Source organism: Sturnira hondurensis, unplaced genomic scaffold (genome assembly GCF_014824575.4).
Source record: "Sturnira hondurensis isolate 20B ecotype Veracruz unplaced genomic scaffold, ASM1482457v3 Scaffold0004711, whole genome shotgun sequence".
Taxonomy (NCBI): domain Eukaryota; kingdom Metazoa; phylum Chordata; class Mammalia; order Chiroptera; family Phyllostomidae; genus Sturnira; species Sturnira hondurensis.
Genome location: NW_028077342.1, coordinates 1,471,350 through 1,491,409, shown reverse-complemented (window position 1 = coordinate 1,491,409; position 20,060 = coordinate 1,471,350). Strand labels below are relative to the sequence as shown.

At 41.4% G+C, this 20,060-nt stretch overlaps 1 protein-coding gene across 1 annotated transcript in view; it reads left to right on the top strand.

Annotated features, from left to right (window-relative positions):
* The first annotated feature begins 11,662 nt into the window (after window positions 1–11,662).
* MTMR8 (myotubularin related protein 8) overlaps window positions 11,663–20,060 on the top strand; it is a 73,148-nt gene continuing 64,750 nt past the window's right edge. Inside the window, exon 1 of the mRNA XM_037046000.1 lies at window positions 11,663–11,686. Within this exon, the coding sequence (XP_036901895.1) occupies window positions 11,663–11,686 (24 nt within the window). The remainder of the gene's footprint in view (window positions 11,687–20,060) is intronic.

Below are 20,060 nucleotides of genomic sequence, written 5' to 3'. Positions count from 1 at the left end.
TTTGAGTATTATCTGTCTCCTAGACTCAAATGTAAGCTCCATGAGAGCAAGGAATTTTCCCTGTTTTATTCACTGTTGAATTATCAGTGCCTAGAACACTGTTTGAAACAGGGTGGGTACTCAGTAAGTATCTGAATGAATGAATGAATGAATGCATTCTCTAATACCACTTACTACACTGCATTATCATTTATCTGTTCACAATAAGTATACAGTAGGCACTCAATAAATATTTGCCGAATGAATGAATGGCAAAAGCCTTTCATAAACCATAAAGCACTCCGTGCTTTATCATTAGGAAAGGGCCACCCTGTTCTCCTCTGTGTCACAAGAATGAGGCTGCTTGCTGCTCTTCCAAAGAACCACTTCCATCCTTTATACAAGAAGCAACACTTTTTTCTTATCCCCTCACCTCAACCTCTGGCCACCCCAAAATTTGTTAAAGCCTCTGATACAACTGGCACTTAGAACTCAGTTTCCAGACTGTTGTCAACCCCATGGAAGCTCAGTCTGCACCCCCACCCACTTCCAAGCACCTGCCTGAAGCTAGGTGGCTCTAATTTCACCTGCACACCCAACCCCATGGTTGGCCTGATAGCTAGAGCACTTTACACTTCCCAAAGCAGTTTGTGCACATTTTTTCACTTGATCTCCACACCAACCCTGCTGGTATCAACATCTCTATTTTCTAGGTAAAGAACCAGAGGCCCATAGAGGTAAGTGGTTAGTGCATGATTATATACCTAATAAGTAAGAGTTTGGGGCTGGAATTCATGTTCTCAGAATCCAAGCCTTTTTATTCTATTGTAAAGGCACTGATACACAATCCATCTAGAAAATAAATAAACATGAATAAATAAATACACTGCATGTAGCACTGTAAGTTAGTGAAGAGAATGCGTATTCTTTGCAATAATGAGCAAGGGCGGCACCCAAAGGGAGTTTTTCATTCAGTTTCTATACCATTAATTGTGTGTACCATTCGCTTGGCATAGAGTTCATACTATGCAAGGTACATAATAATCACATGAAGCCTCAAAACCATAGCTAAGTATTTCCCAGAGTGAGACACCCCGCTGTCTAGAGGCCAGGGAATTAGTGACTGGTACTGGGGGGTGGGGGAGATGAGGGACGGAGAGCGATCACCAATAACATCCCTTCATTCTCATTTAAACTGCTGGAAACCAAGGAGAAGGTTTGGCTGGAAAGCTATTTCTTTCTCCGTTAATTTATTAAGTCTGCCATTCATTTAATAATCCTGCAAGTTGTGTATTCATTGAGAACTCTGTAGCACCGAAGTCTACTAATGGGGTTGCAGCCACATAGTCATCTCTAGGGGAACTTACAGGCTAATAAGGGAGAGAAGATATGTTCATGCATAGTAATGACTGAAAGTTGAAAGAGTTAAGTGTTATGACAAAGGTGCAAAGAAGGAGGTGAGGGATTCCAAAGCATGGGAGAACACCTCCAAAACTGGGGAATAAATGATATCCTTTGAGAAATGGGGCCAGCGGCTGGGCCTCAAAAAATGAGTGGTACCTGTCCTTGAGGTTGTTAGGGAATGGGAGGCGGAAGGTAGGTGGTGGTGAATTCTGAGAACACTGTGTGGAAAATTGTGAAGCATGTCCAGAAAACAAGGAATTTTGCAGTGTGGCTGAACTGCAAGGTGCAAGAGTGGAAATGTGGGGCACTAGGGCTCCAGAGACAAGTGAAGGCTAGCTTCTTTTTTTATATATAATATTGACACTTTTTAAAAGGATTCTATTTATTTATCTTTAGAGGGGAAGGGAAAGAGAGAGGGAGAGAAACATCAATGTATGGTTGCCTCTGGTGCATCTCCCATGGGGAACTGGCCCAAAACCCAGGCATGTGCCCTGACTGGGAATTGAACTGCAGTTTGGTTCACAGGCCCACACTCAATCCACTGAGCTACAGTAGCCAGGGCTGAAGGCTAGCTTCTGAATCCCATTGTGGGCACCCAAAACACCACGGGGACACAGGATGGATTGAGAAGAAATGGGGCTCCCATGGTGACTTCTGGGCATAAAACAGCCCAAATGAGTTTCTCCACACATTTGCTTCCAGCTTATTTTTATGCAAGACACATTCAGTGTCTATGGAAAGAGTTCACCATAGCAACAGGCTAGGGCCATGGCCAGGTCCCGTGCTTCTCTTTGGCTAGATCAAGGGCAAGGATCTCTGCCGGTTGGCTACAACATGAGCTTGCTTCTCATTCCCAGTTTAGCACCCAGGGCCTCATCAGCCATAGGCCCAATGGAGCTTTTTGTTCAATGGGGTATCTGGGAACTCTAGTTTCATTCTTCAAATGAAGAGTTTGCCTGAACCCCTCTAACTGGCAAGGACATTTTACCTCAATAGCCTTATTTTCTGAACATATGTCTCTTTGCTTGGGAGGTCTAAGCTGGAAAGAATTATGTAGAAGGCTCAATTATCTTAAGGATTCACCATCAGCCTTCATCTCACCTCCCTCTCTTTCTCTTTAGGGAAATGTACCATGCCACAGTGGGGATCTAATGAAGCCACTTCCATGTATAATTTTTTTTCTGACTTATTGACCTGCCACTATTTCAAACTTTTTTCTAAACAGTAGTCAGGGTAAAAAAGCCTTAGGAGGTTTAGTGAACCAGGAGCTCAATGAATTAGAAGTATGATGTGGCTGCCAACAAAGTAGTTGCCGGTGCTTTTCAGACCATAAGACCCACCTAGGTTTTAGAAGGAAAATAGGAAAAAAAATGTTGAAGCAAAAAATGTGGTAAAATATTTAATAACATAATATTTCAGCAATGTAAATGTAAACAGAACTCAACAGAAGCATTAACAACCATTATTCCTCTCAAATTTTGGTGGGAGGGGAGTGTGTCTTATAGACAGAAAAATATGGTAAGCCAATTTCATTAGAGAGGGCCCAGAAGGAGAGCGATGAGAACTTTTGCTGCACTTTGCTGCTCTACCCTGGGAGACAGCATCACTACTATGCTCGAGGATGCTGCAGGCAAGGAAGGAAAGGGAGCATTGACCTCGGAAGGTACAATCCCATCGGCCTCCTGATGGTTCTTCCACAGATCAAGCATGCTTCTGCCTCAGAGCCTCCAAATGGCTCTTCCCTCTGCCTGCAACACATCGCCCAATTCTTGACATGGCTCACTCTGTTACCTCCGTAGCTCTCTGCACAGATATCCCCTTTCCAGAGAGGCTTCCCTGACCTCCATATTTAGAATAGTCTCATTCATCACTCTCTATCACCCTCCATCACCCTCTATACCAGGGATGTCAAACTCTTTCACCCAGGGCCACATCAGCCTTGTGGTTGCCTTCAAAGGGCTGAAATAATTTTCGGACTGCATAAATGGAACTACTTAACTGTTAAAGACTTGAAATTACATTTGGCCCTTTTTTTAAAAAGTATTTATTTATTTTTAGAGAGAGGGGAAAGGAAGGAGAAAGAGTGGGAGAGAAACATCAGTGTGTGGTTGCCTCTCATGTGTCCCCTACTGGGGACCTGGCCTGCAACCCAGGCATGTGCCCTGACTAGGAATCGAACCAGCAACCCTTTGCTTCACAGGCCCATGCTCAATCCACTGAGCTACACCAGCCAGGGCCATTTGGCCCTTTTAATGCAGTCACAAGGCTGATGTGGCCCCTGGTGAAAATGAGTTTGATACCCCTGCAGTCTATACTGTTTTTTGTTTGTCTTCATGACACTTATACCATCTCCTGACACATATTGTGTTTCTCCCGTTAGAATGTAAGCTCCACGAGCAATTAGTTTTTGTGTATTTTTGTCCACTGCTGAGTCTACAACAGTGTCTGACCCATATCGGGGGCTTGATACATATTTGGAAACACGAATTTTTCATAGCATTTACTTCACTGTCCTGCAATTTATCTCCATTAGGATTTTGTCCATGAAGCTTCTTTTTTGGACATTTTCATTAATGAGTTAGCCAGCCAATGCTGGCATAGAGTGTGTTGGTTGGATGGGTGGATGGATGTAGTAGCACAACGTTGCAGAGGGGTGTCAAACATTAGATGAGGTTGCCCTAGACCCACGCCACACAGTCTGGTAGCCACTAGATGCTTGTGACTATTGACCACTTGAAAGGAGGTTTGTCTGAATTGAGATGTGTAGCAAGCGTAAAAAACACACCAGACGTTTGTTAAAAGATTGTATTTATTTTTAGGCAGAGGGGAAGGGAGAGAGAAAAGAGGAAGAGAAACATTAATGTGTGGTTGCCCCCTGAGCTCCCTGCACTGGGGACCTGGCCTGTAACCCAGGTACGTGCCGTGACTGGGAATCAAACCGGCCACCCTTTGGTTCACAGGCTAACACTCAATCCACTGAGCCATACCAGCCAGGGCCAGATTATGAATTTTGGGCATAAAACATGTAAAATATTTCATCAATAATATTTATATTGATCATAGGTTTAAATAATAATATTTTGGATATACTAGGTTAAATAAAAGTATTCCTAAAATTAAGTCCACCTGTTCAAATTTTTTTAGTGTCACTGCCAGAAAATTTTAAATTACATATGTGACTAGCACTATATTTGTATTGAATGTCACTGATGTAGAAATTTTTGACAAACTCCATGTTGAAACCCGGAACTTTGCAAACTCATGAGGTTGTGTGGTTGGGGGGTGGGTACAGGTGGTTCCTTGTGATTAACACAGAAGAGGGTTCTTTTTAAAAAGACTTTATTTATTTATCTTTAGAGGGGAAGGGAAGGAGAGAGGGAGAGAAATATCAGTGTATGGTTGCCTCTCATGGTTCCCCTGCTGGGAACTGGCCTGCAACCCAGGCATGTGCCCTGACTGGGAATCGAACCAGGATCCTTTGGTTCACAGGCCTGCACTCAATCCACTCAGCTATGCCAGCCAGAAGAGGGTTCTTTATACTCACTGCTCCTGGCCACTGGTGACAGCAGAGTCAAATAAGCACCATGGTTTTTACGCAACCTCATCTTTCTCATTTCTTCTTTCTCTCACCCCAGTTTTCCCAGGGCTGTCAGCAATAAGCCAGATCAAATTGTTAGAATGTTTCACCTCCTTTCTTAACTCCTGCCCACCGATACTTTCTGTGATGGTGATAACAATGAACAGATAAATGGTCCGAAAGTGAGCTACAACTTGGAAGAAGAAAATCTAGTCACAAGCATCCTGGATCACCCACACCCAGCAGAAACCCCAGTTTGGAAAAATTTCTTCTTTTCCGATAAGTGATTTTATGCATGTAACGAGCTCTCCTGGCAGATTCCCATGCTGGGTTATCCCAGGAGAGAAAGAGAAAAGTAGAAGACACACCACCTGCCCTTTAAGAGATTATAATCAAGTTAAGAAACAAAAATAACTAACATGTGTGTGAAAGTTAAATTTGAACATAGAACATTCATCCAAGAAATGTTGGGCAGAGTGTAATTAAAGGCCAAATAAATAATCCAGAAAATTAGTACTCTCAGAGTTCAAATCAAAGTTAGCCCCAAGTATCGAGACAGATTCCTTGAGGTGGTAGTGCTTGAGCTGGACCTCGAAGAATACAGTGAGGTTACAAAATTCTGAATTTCCAGAGCTTGAAGGGCTCTTAGACATATAGTGTACTCCTCGTTGAACAAAAAACAAGACTGAGGCTCAGAGAAAGAAAAATTTTATAGTAAGTTGAGAAACAGTTGGTATTAGAACCAAGATTTTCTAGTCCCCTGTCCACTACTTTCAGTATTCTCTCGTCCAGGGGCTGAGAAGGGAAGGGTGATGTTTTAGGTATAAAAAAGGCTAAGAACCCCAAATTTCTTACCCATCCCCCAACGCACACAAAAATACATATACAAGCACACACAGATATACTTACACCCACACATTCCTGCAAACCTGATGAGACCTCCTTTTCTTTTTCCTTCACTACCATGTTAATTTAGCAAGAGAAACAGATAAAACTGAACTCAAATTCCAGGTCAAACAACATCACCTTTTTCTTTTGTTAGAAATGGGCAGCGCATTGATGAAGGACCTCTCCGATGTAATCTGCCATCTCAAAAGCATTCAGATTGAGAAGCAATCCTTCTGGTCCTTTTTGTCCTATCAACACAAGATACACAGACTTGATCTGAATTACTGTCACTTCCTGGCTGCCCCAACTCTGGCTTTTGTTGCAGAGGTCTATGGTAATGTTGCCCTCCATGTCCAGGTTGTCCAGGATCAGCAAGCATTTAGTACCCCCAAGGGTGATTCCCTGAAGAAACAACTTCTCTCTCCATGCTCTCACCAGCAAGCTCTGAATTTCTTCCTGGGCTGCCCAGAACAAGTTGCCTTCAGCATAATAAACTAACAATCAGGGTGGAGAATTGGTGATTAATTGCCACAGCACAGCACATCCTACTCTTCGGGAAGAGGGTGATAGTCTTCGCACACCTCTGGGCTAATGTCCTTTAAGTGCTGCATGACTTCAGTAAGCTGTCTCTTAATGATGAACAAAGTGCCTTCTGGCAAGTTGGTCTTCAAAAGATGTTTGATGGCAATTAGCTCAAGATGACTGAGAAGCAGGGACTTAAACCAGCTAAAAATACAGTCGGTTGCTGCAGACCTCTGGTGGAGAGAGGTCTTGATGACTTGTGTGAAGTTATGACCCAGCTGCCCTCTGCTGTGATTTATCCAGCTACCTCTGGAGCAGGAGTGAGGTCACACAGATTCTAAGAGGTCATCCTCCACCAGATCATGGGTGACCTTTGGCAGTAGCTTTCTGAGGCTGTGTCTCTAGCTGATGAGATGGCTGGGTTCATGGGGGATATACCTACTTACTTTCCTAGGATACCATGGGAAGAACACCAACCCTTAATAATGGAAAAAGCCCTTGAAGTAGAACGTAAGTGGGCAATAAATGAGTAAATGAGTTGGAAGTGTGGATATATAGAAGGACGAGTGAGATTTGCTGCAGCAACTAGTATCTCCAATGTTGGCTAATCTCGCTGAGACTCGAGCTCTAGGTGCAAAGTCAAAAAACCACAGGCTCACCATTCACAACTGCTTTGGGGACGACCAAAATAGCCTCTACATTGTTTCCCTGCCTCTCAGGGGTGTCAGTCTCATTTTCACTGGGGGCCACATCAGCCTTGCGGCTGCCTTCAAAGGGCCGAATGTAACTTTAGGCCTGTATAAATGTAACTAATCCTGAACAGTTAAGTGAGAGCTCTGAGCTGCTGCCGGGTAGAAACAAGGTGCAAACAGGATAAAACAAGGAGGGGGGGGGGGATTCGGCCAGAGGGCTTTGTGTTTGCCACCTGTGCTCTAGGTTCTTTCCTTCTAGTTTATCTTCTGCCCCACACCAGCTGTGAATTTTGAGTCATTCATCATCATCTAGTCCCTCAGCAAGTATTTATCAATCATTCACTATGTGCCAAAGACTGTTCTAGGCACTGGGTTACAGTACTGAAAAGAAAAACCTCATGGAGCTGACATCTTAATGGAAGGAGAGAAATAAATAATAAATAGAAAATAGTATCCCTTTCACTGAAAATACTTTATGAGTCTAATATTTTCATCTTCAAGATTTTCCCAGGCTTTCTTTGCTTCTGTAGGTCCAATTTGACTTCTGGCTCTTCTGCAGCCTCTAGCAAATCATTGCCTGTGCCTTAATTCCTTCTGAAATGACACCAACTCGCTTTAAAGAGGGACTGTTAGAAGGAATGGCTGAAATTAATGGTGGAGAAAATCTAGGATAGCTTTGAAAATCTATTTATTCAACAAATATTTATTGAGTACATACGGTGTGCCAGGTGTATGGTAGACTTTGGAGATCAAGCAATAAACCCAAAGTCCCTCCCCTCATGAAGCTGACAACCTAGAGGAGGAGACAAATAATAAATAGCAAAAACATTTATAGTATATCAAGTGGTGTTAATAAGTATGAAGGAAAAGGGTTAGGAGGGTAGAGAATTCTGGAGGAGTGGTGGTGGTTCTACATTATATAAGGTACTCAAGTAAGGATTCTTTGATATGGTGACACTTGACCAGAGACATGACAGAGATGAGGGAGTGAGCATATGGATATCTAGAGAAAGGATATTCTAGGCAGAGAGAACAGCAAGTGTAAAGGTCCTGAGGCAAGAGCATGTCTGGAATATTTGAGAACAGCAAGGGGACCAATATCACATAAACTGAGAGAGAATTGGGCAATAAAAGATGTAGTCATAGAGGTACTGGGCTTAGATCATATGTAAGGCTTCATAGGCTGTGATTAAGAGTTTGGCTTTTACAACTGAGAAGGGTGGAAATGGGAGGGAGGGGGGAGGATGGGGGGTGGGACGGGATGGGAGTAATAGACAGAAAACTGTACTTGAAAAATAATTAAATAAAAAAATTGAAAAAAAAAAGAGTTTGGCTTTTGTCCTGAGATGGGGTGCAACTGGAATGTTTTAAGTAAAGAAGTGACAACACTATAGAGTCTAGAGACTGAAAGATGCTATGTGGAGAATAAATTCTAGGGAGGACAGGGACAAAACATGGAAACTGAACTGCAACAATGATCCAGGCAAGATAAAGGCTTGGGTGAAGGCACTGGGGTGAGAAGAGGTTGGATTTGGAGATTGTGTTGAAAGATGAGCTGATAGGATTTGATTCTGTGTCAGGCTTGGGATGTGAGAAAGAGGATGCCTCCAAGGCATTTGGCTGGAGCCCCTGGGAGGATAGAGTTGTCATTTCCTGAGATAAATACTACAGAAGAGCAGATTTGAGGATGTAGGTAGAAATCAAAAGTTTGGTTTTGGGTAGAGTAAGTTTGAGATGCCTATAAGACATTCAAATGGACATGTACAGCAGGCTGTTGGATATTATGTAAGTCAAAGTGCTCAGAGGACAGATCAGGACTAGAGACAACATCTTGAAGGTTGTGTAGAAATAAATAGTATTTAAAGGCATGGGACTGGATGACAGCACTTAGGAAATAAAAGTAAGTGGAGAAGAGAAAAAAGGTCTGCGTCCTGGCAGGATTTCAATATGCAGAAATAGGTAAGATGAGGAATAAACAGCAAAGGAGCTTGGGAAAGAAAAGTCAAAAGAAGAACAGTAGTGTCCCTAAAGTCGAGTGCAAAAAAAAAAATAATTGTACAAGAGGAAGACAGTGATCTGAGACTGCTGAGAGGACAAGAAGAGGAGAGAATTGGGTAATAGATTTTGCAATGTGGAAATTACTTCTAAGCTTGACAAGGGCAGTTTGGTGGGGGGGGTTGGGGGCAAAATGTGACTACAGTTGTTTCAAGAGAATGGAGGAGAGGAAGAGAAATGGGGGGAAGGAGTGAATTTTGAAAAAAATATTTGGAGGGGTTTTGCTATGAAATGCAACAGAGAAATGGGGGAGGTGGAAGGTCAAGAGTAATGTGGGCCAAGAAAATGTTTTTCTTTCTTTTTTAAAAAATATTTTATTTTTAGACAGAGGGAAAGGGAGGGAGAAAGACAGGGAAAGAAACATTGATCAGTTGCCTCTCACTCATGCCCGACTGGATTAAACCCACAACCCAGGCATGCACCTGGATCAGGAATTGAACTAACAACCTTTAGCCAATTGAGCCATATTGTTAAGGGCAAGAATGGACATTTTTAATAATTGAGTTGAGGAAGGAATGGTAACTGTCAGTATTCACTATGCCCTTAAGATGCTCCTGTCACCTTGTATTGTATATATTACCTCTTTGAATCCTCAGAAGCACCTTATTAGAATGGGTTTACAGATGATAAAACTTAGATGCAGAGAGGCTGTGTGACTTGCCCAGGGTCATATGTAGCTTGCCTGGGATCACATACCATTAGTAAATAGCAGAGCCGAACTTTGAATTTGGAGTCTACCCTCCTTTTTACTGTCCCAAACAGCATGGAAATGAAGTGTTTTTGGTTTTTTTTCTGAGAAACTGGGTGTATTGTGATGGCATTAATAGGGACAAGGAAAACCTGAGAAATAGTAGGTGACAGAGGTGTGAGAGTTCAGGGATCAGGAAAAGGGTGTGAAAGATGTTGGTTTTTGGCCATTGTGCCCTTAATATGCTAGCAAGAACACCCAAGTGGAACTGGGTGAGAATAGTTGGAAGTTTGAAATTTGAACTCAGAAGAAAACTCACAGGACTTGAGATATAAATTTGGGAGTTTTCTACTAGAGGGTAAGAATTGAACTTGAAGAAGAGATCAAGATTACCAAGGGAAAGAAAATACAAGAGGAATGAGGACAGAGCCAGGGAAGTAGCTAAACAAGGAAGAGGAGCTTGGAGGGAAGCAGAAAAGGAAAGGTTAAGGATGAAGACAGTGAATCTACTTTATAACAAAGTCTAAGTGTTAAAAGAGAATCGATGGTGTTAAATGCCATCAAACAATTGGAGAGTGAGCGCAGAGAAGAGTTTTCCTGGCAATGTAACTCAGGTTTCCAAGGCCCAGAGTCTTTTTTCCATTAGAAGTCTGATTTAGAAGACACCAGAGTGGTTGCACCCATCTGCACCTAATCAGAGATGTGGTCCAGAGGGCAATTGGTCCTTTTGTTAGGCAGGATAGATAGTAAACCAAGGCAGGAAAGAGGAGAGACATGTCTCACCCATTAAGTCAGCAGTCCTGAGCACAGCCCAATAAGATTTTTGGGCATTCCAAACATCACAAGCAATGGTAGCACAGGAGGAGGGGAGTCCTTGAGGTTCTGTGCTAGGAAAAGGAGTCTCTATAGCAATTTCACTAAGACAAAAAGTCTTTACTGCCTGAGAAGGAAAGCTTTTGTAACTATATTGATCCCAAGGTCTAGAAGGGGGAGAAAGAGGTACCTAGAAGCTAGCTAAAGTGTAGAACTCTTGGACCCTAAATAGTGGGGTAGTTTTTTTGCTCAAGTGTACAAATAAACTTGCTATTTCATTTCCACTATATGTGTATAAATAAACTTACTATTTCATTTCCACTATATGGTTGTCTCTGGATTGAATTCTTCTCTTGCACTTGCACTGGAGGCAAGAACTGAGGAAGTGAAGAAGTCCCCACTGCTTCCACCCCACCCGCCATCTCCCCAGTAACACTTTTACCACATTTGTGATGAAAAAAGTTATGACAATACTGCAATTGTCCAGCCCATACCTAGGTTAATGGCAGTAGACTTGTAAAGGAAAGGAGTAAGAGGAGGATATGCTTATAAACCATTTAAAAAATATATTGTATCATGACTTTCTCACGGTATGACAGCTAAGAAGCTCTTCGGAAAGCCAGTTGCCACGAAAGTCCAGTCTGGTATCTCCGCAGGGTGTCATCACTATTAACATTAGAGACTAGTAAAATGATATTGGTGCTCAGAATCCTTACAGCATCAAAAGATGTGAGAAGGGTGGCTGTACTTGGGTTTGAAACTTAAGAACTCCTGGACCAAACCTGGAGTTTGAATCAGAACTCAGCTCCTCCAAGGAAAAGGGCATTTGCCAGACACCAAGATGGCGGGAGCGACCAGCGGGGAACTGTCGCGATAGGAAAGTCCTCGAGGATCAAGTGACGAGAACTTGAGCCTGAGAGCGTTAGCGGCAATCGGAGGGCGGGGGCTGGAGCTCTGGTTGGGTGAGCCGGCGAGGCGGCAAAGGCAAACTGGCCGCGGAGGCAGCCTGTGGAGGGCTGAGAGGTTCGAGCTGGGACCACAGTCATGGACCACATCACGGTGCCGAAGGTAAGGAGAAGAGTTAGGCGAGGCCGGAGCCCGAAATCCCCTGTCGGTCTTGAGCGGGGAGCCCGTAGTTACCTGTCGGTACTTAGCCCGGAGTGCGGGCACACCCCCTCATTTCCTCTGGATGCTCTTTGACGTCCCATTCCCTGTCCCGTCCCGGACCCACATTGTCTCTTCTTACTTCGCACCCCCTTTTAAGGAAACTGAGTTCTTCCCTCAAGTTTTCCCCTTAGAACCCTCCTGCTGGCGGTGGCAGCACGGAGCTAAGGTGGTTTGCGCCAACCGTTCCCCGGAGCCGTGACCCTCACTAGCAACACACCCCAGCCATTACTTCGCACACCCCCTTTTACACACAGTCCCCGTACTCGTCACCGCCTTTCTTGAATATCCTACATGGCATTGCCTCTGGGGGGGGGGGGGGTTACTTCTTTTTTCTCGCATTTCCCGACTCTTCTCTTGACTCGTCTGAGCCCCTAAACCTGCCCAGGGGCTTGTGTGGACAACCGTTACGGCCCCCAGCCCAGCTCCCCAGCATGTGTGGGTGGGTTTGGGGGGGGGGCGACAGCCTCTCTTCAGCCCCACCCGAGCTGTGGGAAGACAAGTTCTACCAGGACCTGGCCCTGCTCAGCCAGGAGCAAAAACCCCAAAAGTAGCATTCACTGCCAGGCTAGTAGGTACCCGTTTTCGGCGGACTCCTAGTGAGAGCGACGTCTTTTCTCTTCTTTCCGAACCCTACTCTTGCCTGTCCTCCCCAACATCAGGCACTTTCCAAATCCAACTCCCTCCTGTCAGTTTTCTTTCTACCATCTGAGGCTGAGGATCAGAGAATAGGTCACAACTAGTCTCTGCTTGATTTTTGTTTTCTGTTGATCTTTTTTTAAATTTAATTCTTATTCAAGTACAGTTTTCTGTTTTATATGATCTTAAGAAACATGTTGGAGGCTAACTGAAGTCCGCATCTAAGTCCAGTATGTTGTCATTGAAAGGGCATGGATTTTGAAGTCACGAATGCTGGTCCGCGCAACTACTAGCTGCTGACTTTTGGATAAATTATCCATATTTTGCCGTGTATAATGCCACCCCCCCCACGTTTTTGGCTCAAACTTTCAGGAATAAAATGTTTATTTCAATAATTAATTAGTTAATATTTAGAAAGTAAACTGATTATCATATTCCAGGGGATTGTTTTGCTTATAGATATCGTTATTGCTTTCCAGAATTACACTTTTAACACATAAAAATAAATAAAAAAATTAAAACATTTATATAGATACAGAATTTAGTACTACCCATGTACAGTGCACATCTCTATTTTTTCCTCAAAAATTTGGGCAAAAAAGTGTGCATTATACATGGCAAACTATGGTATTTAACCTATTTGAATCTTTTCTCCTCTACCAAATGTGAAATTTGCTTTGCTCACTTCAGAGACTGGTTGTGAGGACTAGATAATGTGTGTGTAAGCTTTTTTTTAACTAGAAAAGTGTTCTGTGCCCTTGTTGACTGAAGATCAAGATGCTATGTGATGGGCATCCAACCTTCAAACCTCTTCTTTCCTGACATCTTCTTTTTTTTTAGTTTATTTATTTACCTTTAGAGGGGAAGGGGAGAGGGAGAGAAACATCAATGTATGGTTGCCTTTTGTGCGTCCCCTGCTGGGAGTTGGCCTGCAGGGAACCTACGGGCAACCCAGGCATGTGCCCTGACTGGGAATCCAACCAGGATCCTCTGCTTTGCAGGCCTGTGCTCAATCCACTGAGCTACAACAGCCAGGGCTCCTGACATCTTCTTTAAGCCCATTCTCTGTTAAAGATAACCACATCCCTTGTAGCTTCCATCCTTAACTTTTTCTTGATCTCTTCCTTTCCAGATCATGTCATTTGGACCCATTTCCCTACTGTCCTTGTGCTTGAATGTTATAATATTTAAAATATTAAAATCTCCCTGTTGGGGGACTAAGGCTATAAATTGGGCTAGCTGTATTGTAAGGGAGAAGATACCATTATTCTCCCCATATCAAAATAATAATAGCAGCTAACATATTGAGTATTCAACTATGTGGTAAGCACTGTGTTAATTGCTTTACATGAAATAGGTATCGATCCTTAAAGCAACCTATAAGGGAGGTATTATTATTATTATTATTCCCTCATGTTACACATGAGGAAGCTGAGACCCATGGAAGTGAAATGCCTTGCCTAACAAAGGTAAAAGTGCTCAGTTTCAGACTGGTGGGGAGACAGAGTTAGTGCTCAAGAAAATTTTAATGTACATCATGGCCAGACTTCACTTTTACTGCATGGATGGTATTATAAATCCTGGAATGCAAATTAAAACTCCAAATGAAAGCTTAGTTCTTTAAATAAAATTGACATTATTTCTGGTGCCTGGAAGGGTTTTGAGTGCCCACAGGTGGTATGTTGCCACAGCTCTATTTTTTCTTTTGTTATTATTGTAAGTTGCTGGGAAGGATTAGGCTTGCAGTAATAGCTAGGGATGAAAATGGCCTCTCTCTTGTTAAATTACCATTTCTACAAAAGGGAGAGACTTCAGCTTTCTTCATCTGAGGTCAAAGAGATAACCATGAGCTTGTCAGTTATTAGTTCTGCCTGTCAAATACAAAAGGGACTTTTATTTGTGGTTTTTGCTTCTATTTACTTCTGTTCTTGGGAAGACTTTCAATAAAACTATATTGAAAAATAACATATGTATAGAAAACTTTATAGATTATAAGTTTGTACTTTGTGAATGTTCACAAACTGCACATACCCATGTAACCAACACCCAGATCAAGAAATAGAACCTTACCAGGAGTCTTCTCATTCCTCTTCTAGTCAATACTCCTCTCAAGGGTAACCACTATTCTGACTTCTAACAGAATAAATTAGTTTGCCCTTTTTTGCACTTAATATAAATGGATTCATATGTGAATCCATATGAATTTTTTGTGTCTGGCTTATTTTGCTTGACATTATGTTTGAAAGCTTCATTCATATTATTCCTGAGAGTTATAGATAATTCTCTTTGCTGTATAGCATTCCATTTTGTTAACATGCCACCTGTGGTTTATATTGATTTATTGAGTCTTCTGTTGATGGGGAATTTCTAGTTCTGGCTGTTACAAACAGAATATTTTCTTGATGGGTATACATATACATTTTTAGGTTGGAATATACACAGGAATAGAATTTCTGGATCATAAGATATGCATATATTCAGATAAAGTAGATATTACCAATTTTTCACTCTTACCCCCTATGTGTGAGAGAGTTGTCTTTTTAAGTTATAACCTTGGGATTTAACAACGATTTTTTGTATCACATCAGAGCTACCCAAAGGTTCAATGACTGTCCTGTCTGAACCAGAATTTGTTCTTTGTACTTCCCCCCACCCTGTCATTTCTGTGTGTCAGTTAGCACCTACAATTCTCCTAGGTGTCAGTTAGCACCGAGAATTCTTAATAACCTTTCTGTTCTAGAATGGAACCTTATTAATTAGGATTTTCAGTTAACATTGAGTTTCAGCTGGCTTGGAAATATATACTGTAGTGATTAAGAGTATATGCTTGGAGCCAGACTGTCTGCATTTGAATCTCAACTCTTCTAAAACTTTACTAAATTTGTGATCATGGCAAATATGTACCTTCTCTATGCCTGAGTTTCTTCATCTGTAAAATGGTGGTGATAATAATAGTACCCATTGCACAGGGTTGTTATAAGGATTAAATGAATTAATATTTGTAAAAGTGCTTAGACCATTGCCTGGTACATCATAGATGCTTAATTTAGCTATCAATTACTGTCATCATTATTAGTTATTAGTTACAAAACCCCACAATGGGACCTGTTAGGGTATTAGCTGTCTCATAGCAACTGCCCTCTAGGATCTCTCAATCAAGTAAAGTGATGAGAGCAAGCATAAGATCCAAGGATGAAAGTGAGAACTTTCATAAGAGGGACAAATGAAATACTGTTGGAGTTTAAAGGAAAAAAAGGTTCCAGTTGTAGATGAGGTGTAAGAAAGCTTTGTGGAAGGAATGGCATTTAAGCTAAGTCTGAATAATAAATAGGATTTCATTCTTCTGAGATTGGGGAGGTGAGAGGAACTCCCTGCCAAGAGAAGTACAAGAGCGTAAGCTCTGGGGCAGATAACTCATTTGAGCAAGGCAGTGAGAGAGATGTTTCAAGGAATTAAGTTGGAGAGATACATTTTGTAGATTGAAGAATTTGGTTCTGGTCCTGGCTGGTGTAGCTCAGTGGATTGAGCACGGGCCTGCAAACCACACGATCGTGGTTCGATTCCCAGTCAGGGCACATGCCTGGGTTGCAGGCCAGTTTCCGGCAGGGGACTCATGAGAGGCAACCATACATTGATATTTCTCTCCTTCTCTCCTTCCCTTCCCCTCTAAAGATAAGTAAATAAAATCTTAAAAAAAAGAATTTGGTTCTGTAGGTAGCAGAGCTGCTAAAGCTTTGTAAGTCTACAAATGTAGAATATAAAAGTTAGAATGTTTTAAAAGATTATTTAAGGGGAGAGGGCAAGAACAGTATGGGAAATATAGAATCTAAAGAACTTGTGACATATGGACATAAACTAAAGAGGGGGGAATGGGGTGTGCAGGGTGGAGGGGAATGAAGGGGGGAAATAGGACGACTGTAATGGCATAATCAATAAAATACATTTTTTTTAAAAAGATTATCTAAATGAGGATTGGGAATGCAGTTTCTTTTGTCATGGTGGAAATGTTCTAAAATTGTGGTGTTGGCTATCCAACTCTGTAAATTCACTTTAAAAAAATCATCGAACTGGGTGCTCAAAACAAGTGGATTTTATGGTCTTGTGAGTTCAGTAAATCTGCCAATGAATGAATGAATGAATGAATGAATGAATGAGATCATTTGGTCATAGCCCAAACCTCTCATTTCACAGATGTGAAGGCTGAGGCCCAGCTGGCTCAAGTTTCTTGCTAAGTCAAACATTTAGCAAGTGGCAGAGCCAGCATTGTCTTATTGTTGTTTAGTATGCACGATTGGTTCAGACTGATAAATTGTGTGGAATTAGCATGGAAACAAGAGCCACAATAGTTGGAAGTGCCAGATGGGTATAGAATGCTATTCTGGATAATAATAGTAATAAGTAAAAGTACCTTATAGTACTCTTTACAAAGTGCTTTTCAATCCACCCTATGTGCTCTCAAGATTACTATTTATGTGAGGCTTTCCTAAAAGCAGGCAATTTTTGGCTTGACTTCTAGGAAACTAAGAAACAAATTTAGTGTTCAATCATATTAACTACATTAGCCCTTGTACTTAGCATAATTGCTTCCTCTACCTTTTCATGGCTTTGATTTTCTGTTCTTTTAACCTAATTATAAATCTCTCTTTTATTATAAACTACCTAAATTAATTTAGGGAAGAGGTAGGCTTAGAATAAATGAAGATAAAACTGGGTAAAGTGTTTTTTATTGTCAAGAAAATGTGATTTCCAGAGGTGAGGATAGTAGTCCCCTTCCAGTTCTCAAAGTCCAAATTCACTTGGCTCTCCTTTGATTCTTTCAGTCAAGAAAATAGTGTAACATAGTTGGGGCGGGGTGGGGGTGGGGGGACATGAACAGACAGAGCTGGGTTTGAATTCCAGATCTATTATTTCTTAGCTCTGAGTTCTTGGCCAGATCACACAAATGCTGAATATAATTTTCCTCATTTGTGAAATGGGAATAATACTTACCTCTTGGGACTATGATGAAGATAAGGTATGATAAGGGCCTGGCACATACTAAGTGCTCTATAATTGTGTGTTGCTTTCAGTTTTCATCTGATCCAAATAGTGGTAGAGGCTTTAGTATACACTAGTCCTGGCAGGTCTCAAAGATCTGCCTGTCTCAAAGAGGGAGATTTTCCTGAGCATCCAGAGTGGCTCTTGGACTACAGTGCAAAGACAGAGGCTACTCAGGAAGCTCTGATGGCAGTGGTCTGGCATTTTGGCCACTATTTTATAAGCTTTGGAATCGTATTTCTCACCACCAAAACCTCCTTGGACCTCACTTTGTATTTTGCTATTATTTCTAGAAACCACTGGGATTTGTTTTAGGGTTGTGTGTTTTTAGATATTGTTTTGTGGTACAATACTTGAATGCTTTAGAGAGATTTTTTAAGAGTTAATAGGTTAATTTTAATAATTATAACTATAGACATAGAATTTTTAAAGGTTTTGTAATACTTCCAAAGATTTTTTTTGATCACTGCTAGGTGTTGTCTAGATCTCTTGGCTGTAAGAGGTAGAAAAGAAAAGGTAAACAAATGTAGAGACATATATAACTGAATAAATAGATTTAAACACCTTTGCTCTGGCTAGCATTGTTCAGAAATTTTCTATTTTGGAAGTTCAATTTTTTTTAGCACTTGGTAAGTTTTATTATAAATAAAAAGTTTTCTCAATGGTTTACTATATTTCACCCTATGGCTTTTATGTGTTAAATATTTAGTTTGGTTACTCCTGATTTTTTTTTTTACTGTTCAGTTACAGAAAGATTTTTTGATGAGCTCCAAAGACATTTTCTTTATTTGAGAAATCCATTCTGAACAGGGAGTCAGGAGACCTGGGTTCTAGTCCCAGCTCTGATACTGACATGCTGTGTGACCCTAGGTTTCATTTTGCTTACGCATAAAACAATGTCTACCCTTTATCGAGCAATGACAGTGTGCCAGGCACTATTCTAAATGCTTTATGTAAGCACTACATATTTATATACTCACGTAACACAACAATGCCATTATTATCTTCATTTTTAAATATGTAGAAATCAAGACCCAGAAAGCTTGGGCAGGTTGCTGAGAGCCACAATATGAAGCAGACAGCCCGTGACTCAAAAGCCTGCACTACGGCTTCAATAAAGTGAGCAGATTGGATTATACTAGCATTTCCTAAACTTTGCTCCTGATGATTACTAGTCCCACAAGATACATTGTTTGAAAAAAAATAAAAAGGATTTCAAGGTAAAATATGTTGATACCATACACACTGTGGAGATCTGTAGTGAATTTTCGCCATTAAAATCTCTGAGAAACCCCGTAATAAAGAATCCTACTTATATATGTTTAACCCAGTGTTTTCCTATCCTGACCACACTGTGTGTGTGTGTGCGTGCACCAGTTAACATCCTTAGTTGGAACTAAGCTTCATAGAACCTAGTTTCAAATTTGCTTTAATTGGAGGAGTGCTGAAAAATAGAGTGTGAGGAGACATAAATTCAAGGCATGTCTAGGTTACATTTATTTATTTATTTATTTATTTATTTATTTATTTATCTTTAGAGGGGAAGGAGAGAGGGAGAGAAACATCAATGTATGGTTGCCTTTCCTGCGTCCCCTGCTGGGAGTTGGCAAACAGCCTCAGCCTGCAACCCAGGCATGTGCCCTGACTGGGAATCGAACCGCGATCCTCTGGTTTGCAGGCTTGTGCTCAATCCACTGAGCTATGCTAGCCAGGGCCTTCTAGGTTACATTTTTAACACTTGCTTCAAATGACTTTGTATGTACACAAAAGACTTCATTTGCCCTCTACCTTTTCCTTTCCTCCCTCCTGCCCCTTACATATTTTCTCAGTTATTACTTCAAAGAAGAGACTTAAATTAGAGATGCTTGTTGTGAAAGTAGGTGAAAGCCTTTCAAATATGTGCAGGGCTGCCGCTGTTTTCACGATGAACTCTTTCTGCTGTCCGAGGTGATGCCACATGGGGTAGGGCTTATGTTGGACATGTGTACTGCTGATGGATCTCATTACACTGTTATTTTGCCTGGAGCCAGATGTCTCATTTGTATTTATTTTTGTAGTGTATCCAAGTTATTACCAACAACAGTGGAAAATCAGGATGGTAAATGGATTCTGAGAGCTGTGATATGCACCTGATCTCTTCCTTTCCTTCCTTCTCTTCCTGGAAGGGAAACGGAAAAAAAAAAAAAGCCCAGCTTCCCCTAGAGCAGTGATTTTCAACCAGTGTGCCGTGGCACACTGATGCACCGCAAGAGGTTTTTGGGTTTTGTTTTTAAGTTATTTTATGGTTCTTCAATTATAGTTGCCTGCATTTACCCCCCACCAAGAGTTTTTAAAACATAAGATACCTATTAGGTCAGGGGCACTGATCTCTTTTCCCTTAAATTGTCATACACAAAATGACAGCAGCCAACACAACAATAGCTGTCCAGTGTGCATAAATCAAAATTATACCTATTTTTGTCAGAATGGCAAAAAATTTATTTTTTAATGTGCTGCAGAATTTTAGTAATTAGTTTATGTGTGCCATGAGATCAAAAAGGTTGAAAATCACTGTCCTAGAGCAAAGATTTTGTAAGTGTCAGTGCTCTGTCTATCACCAGGG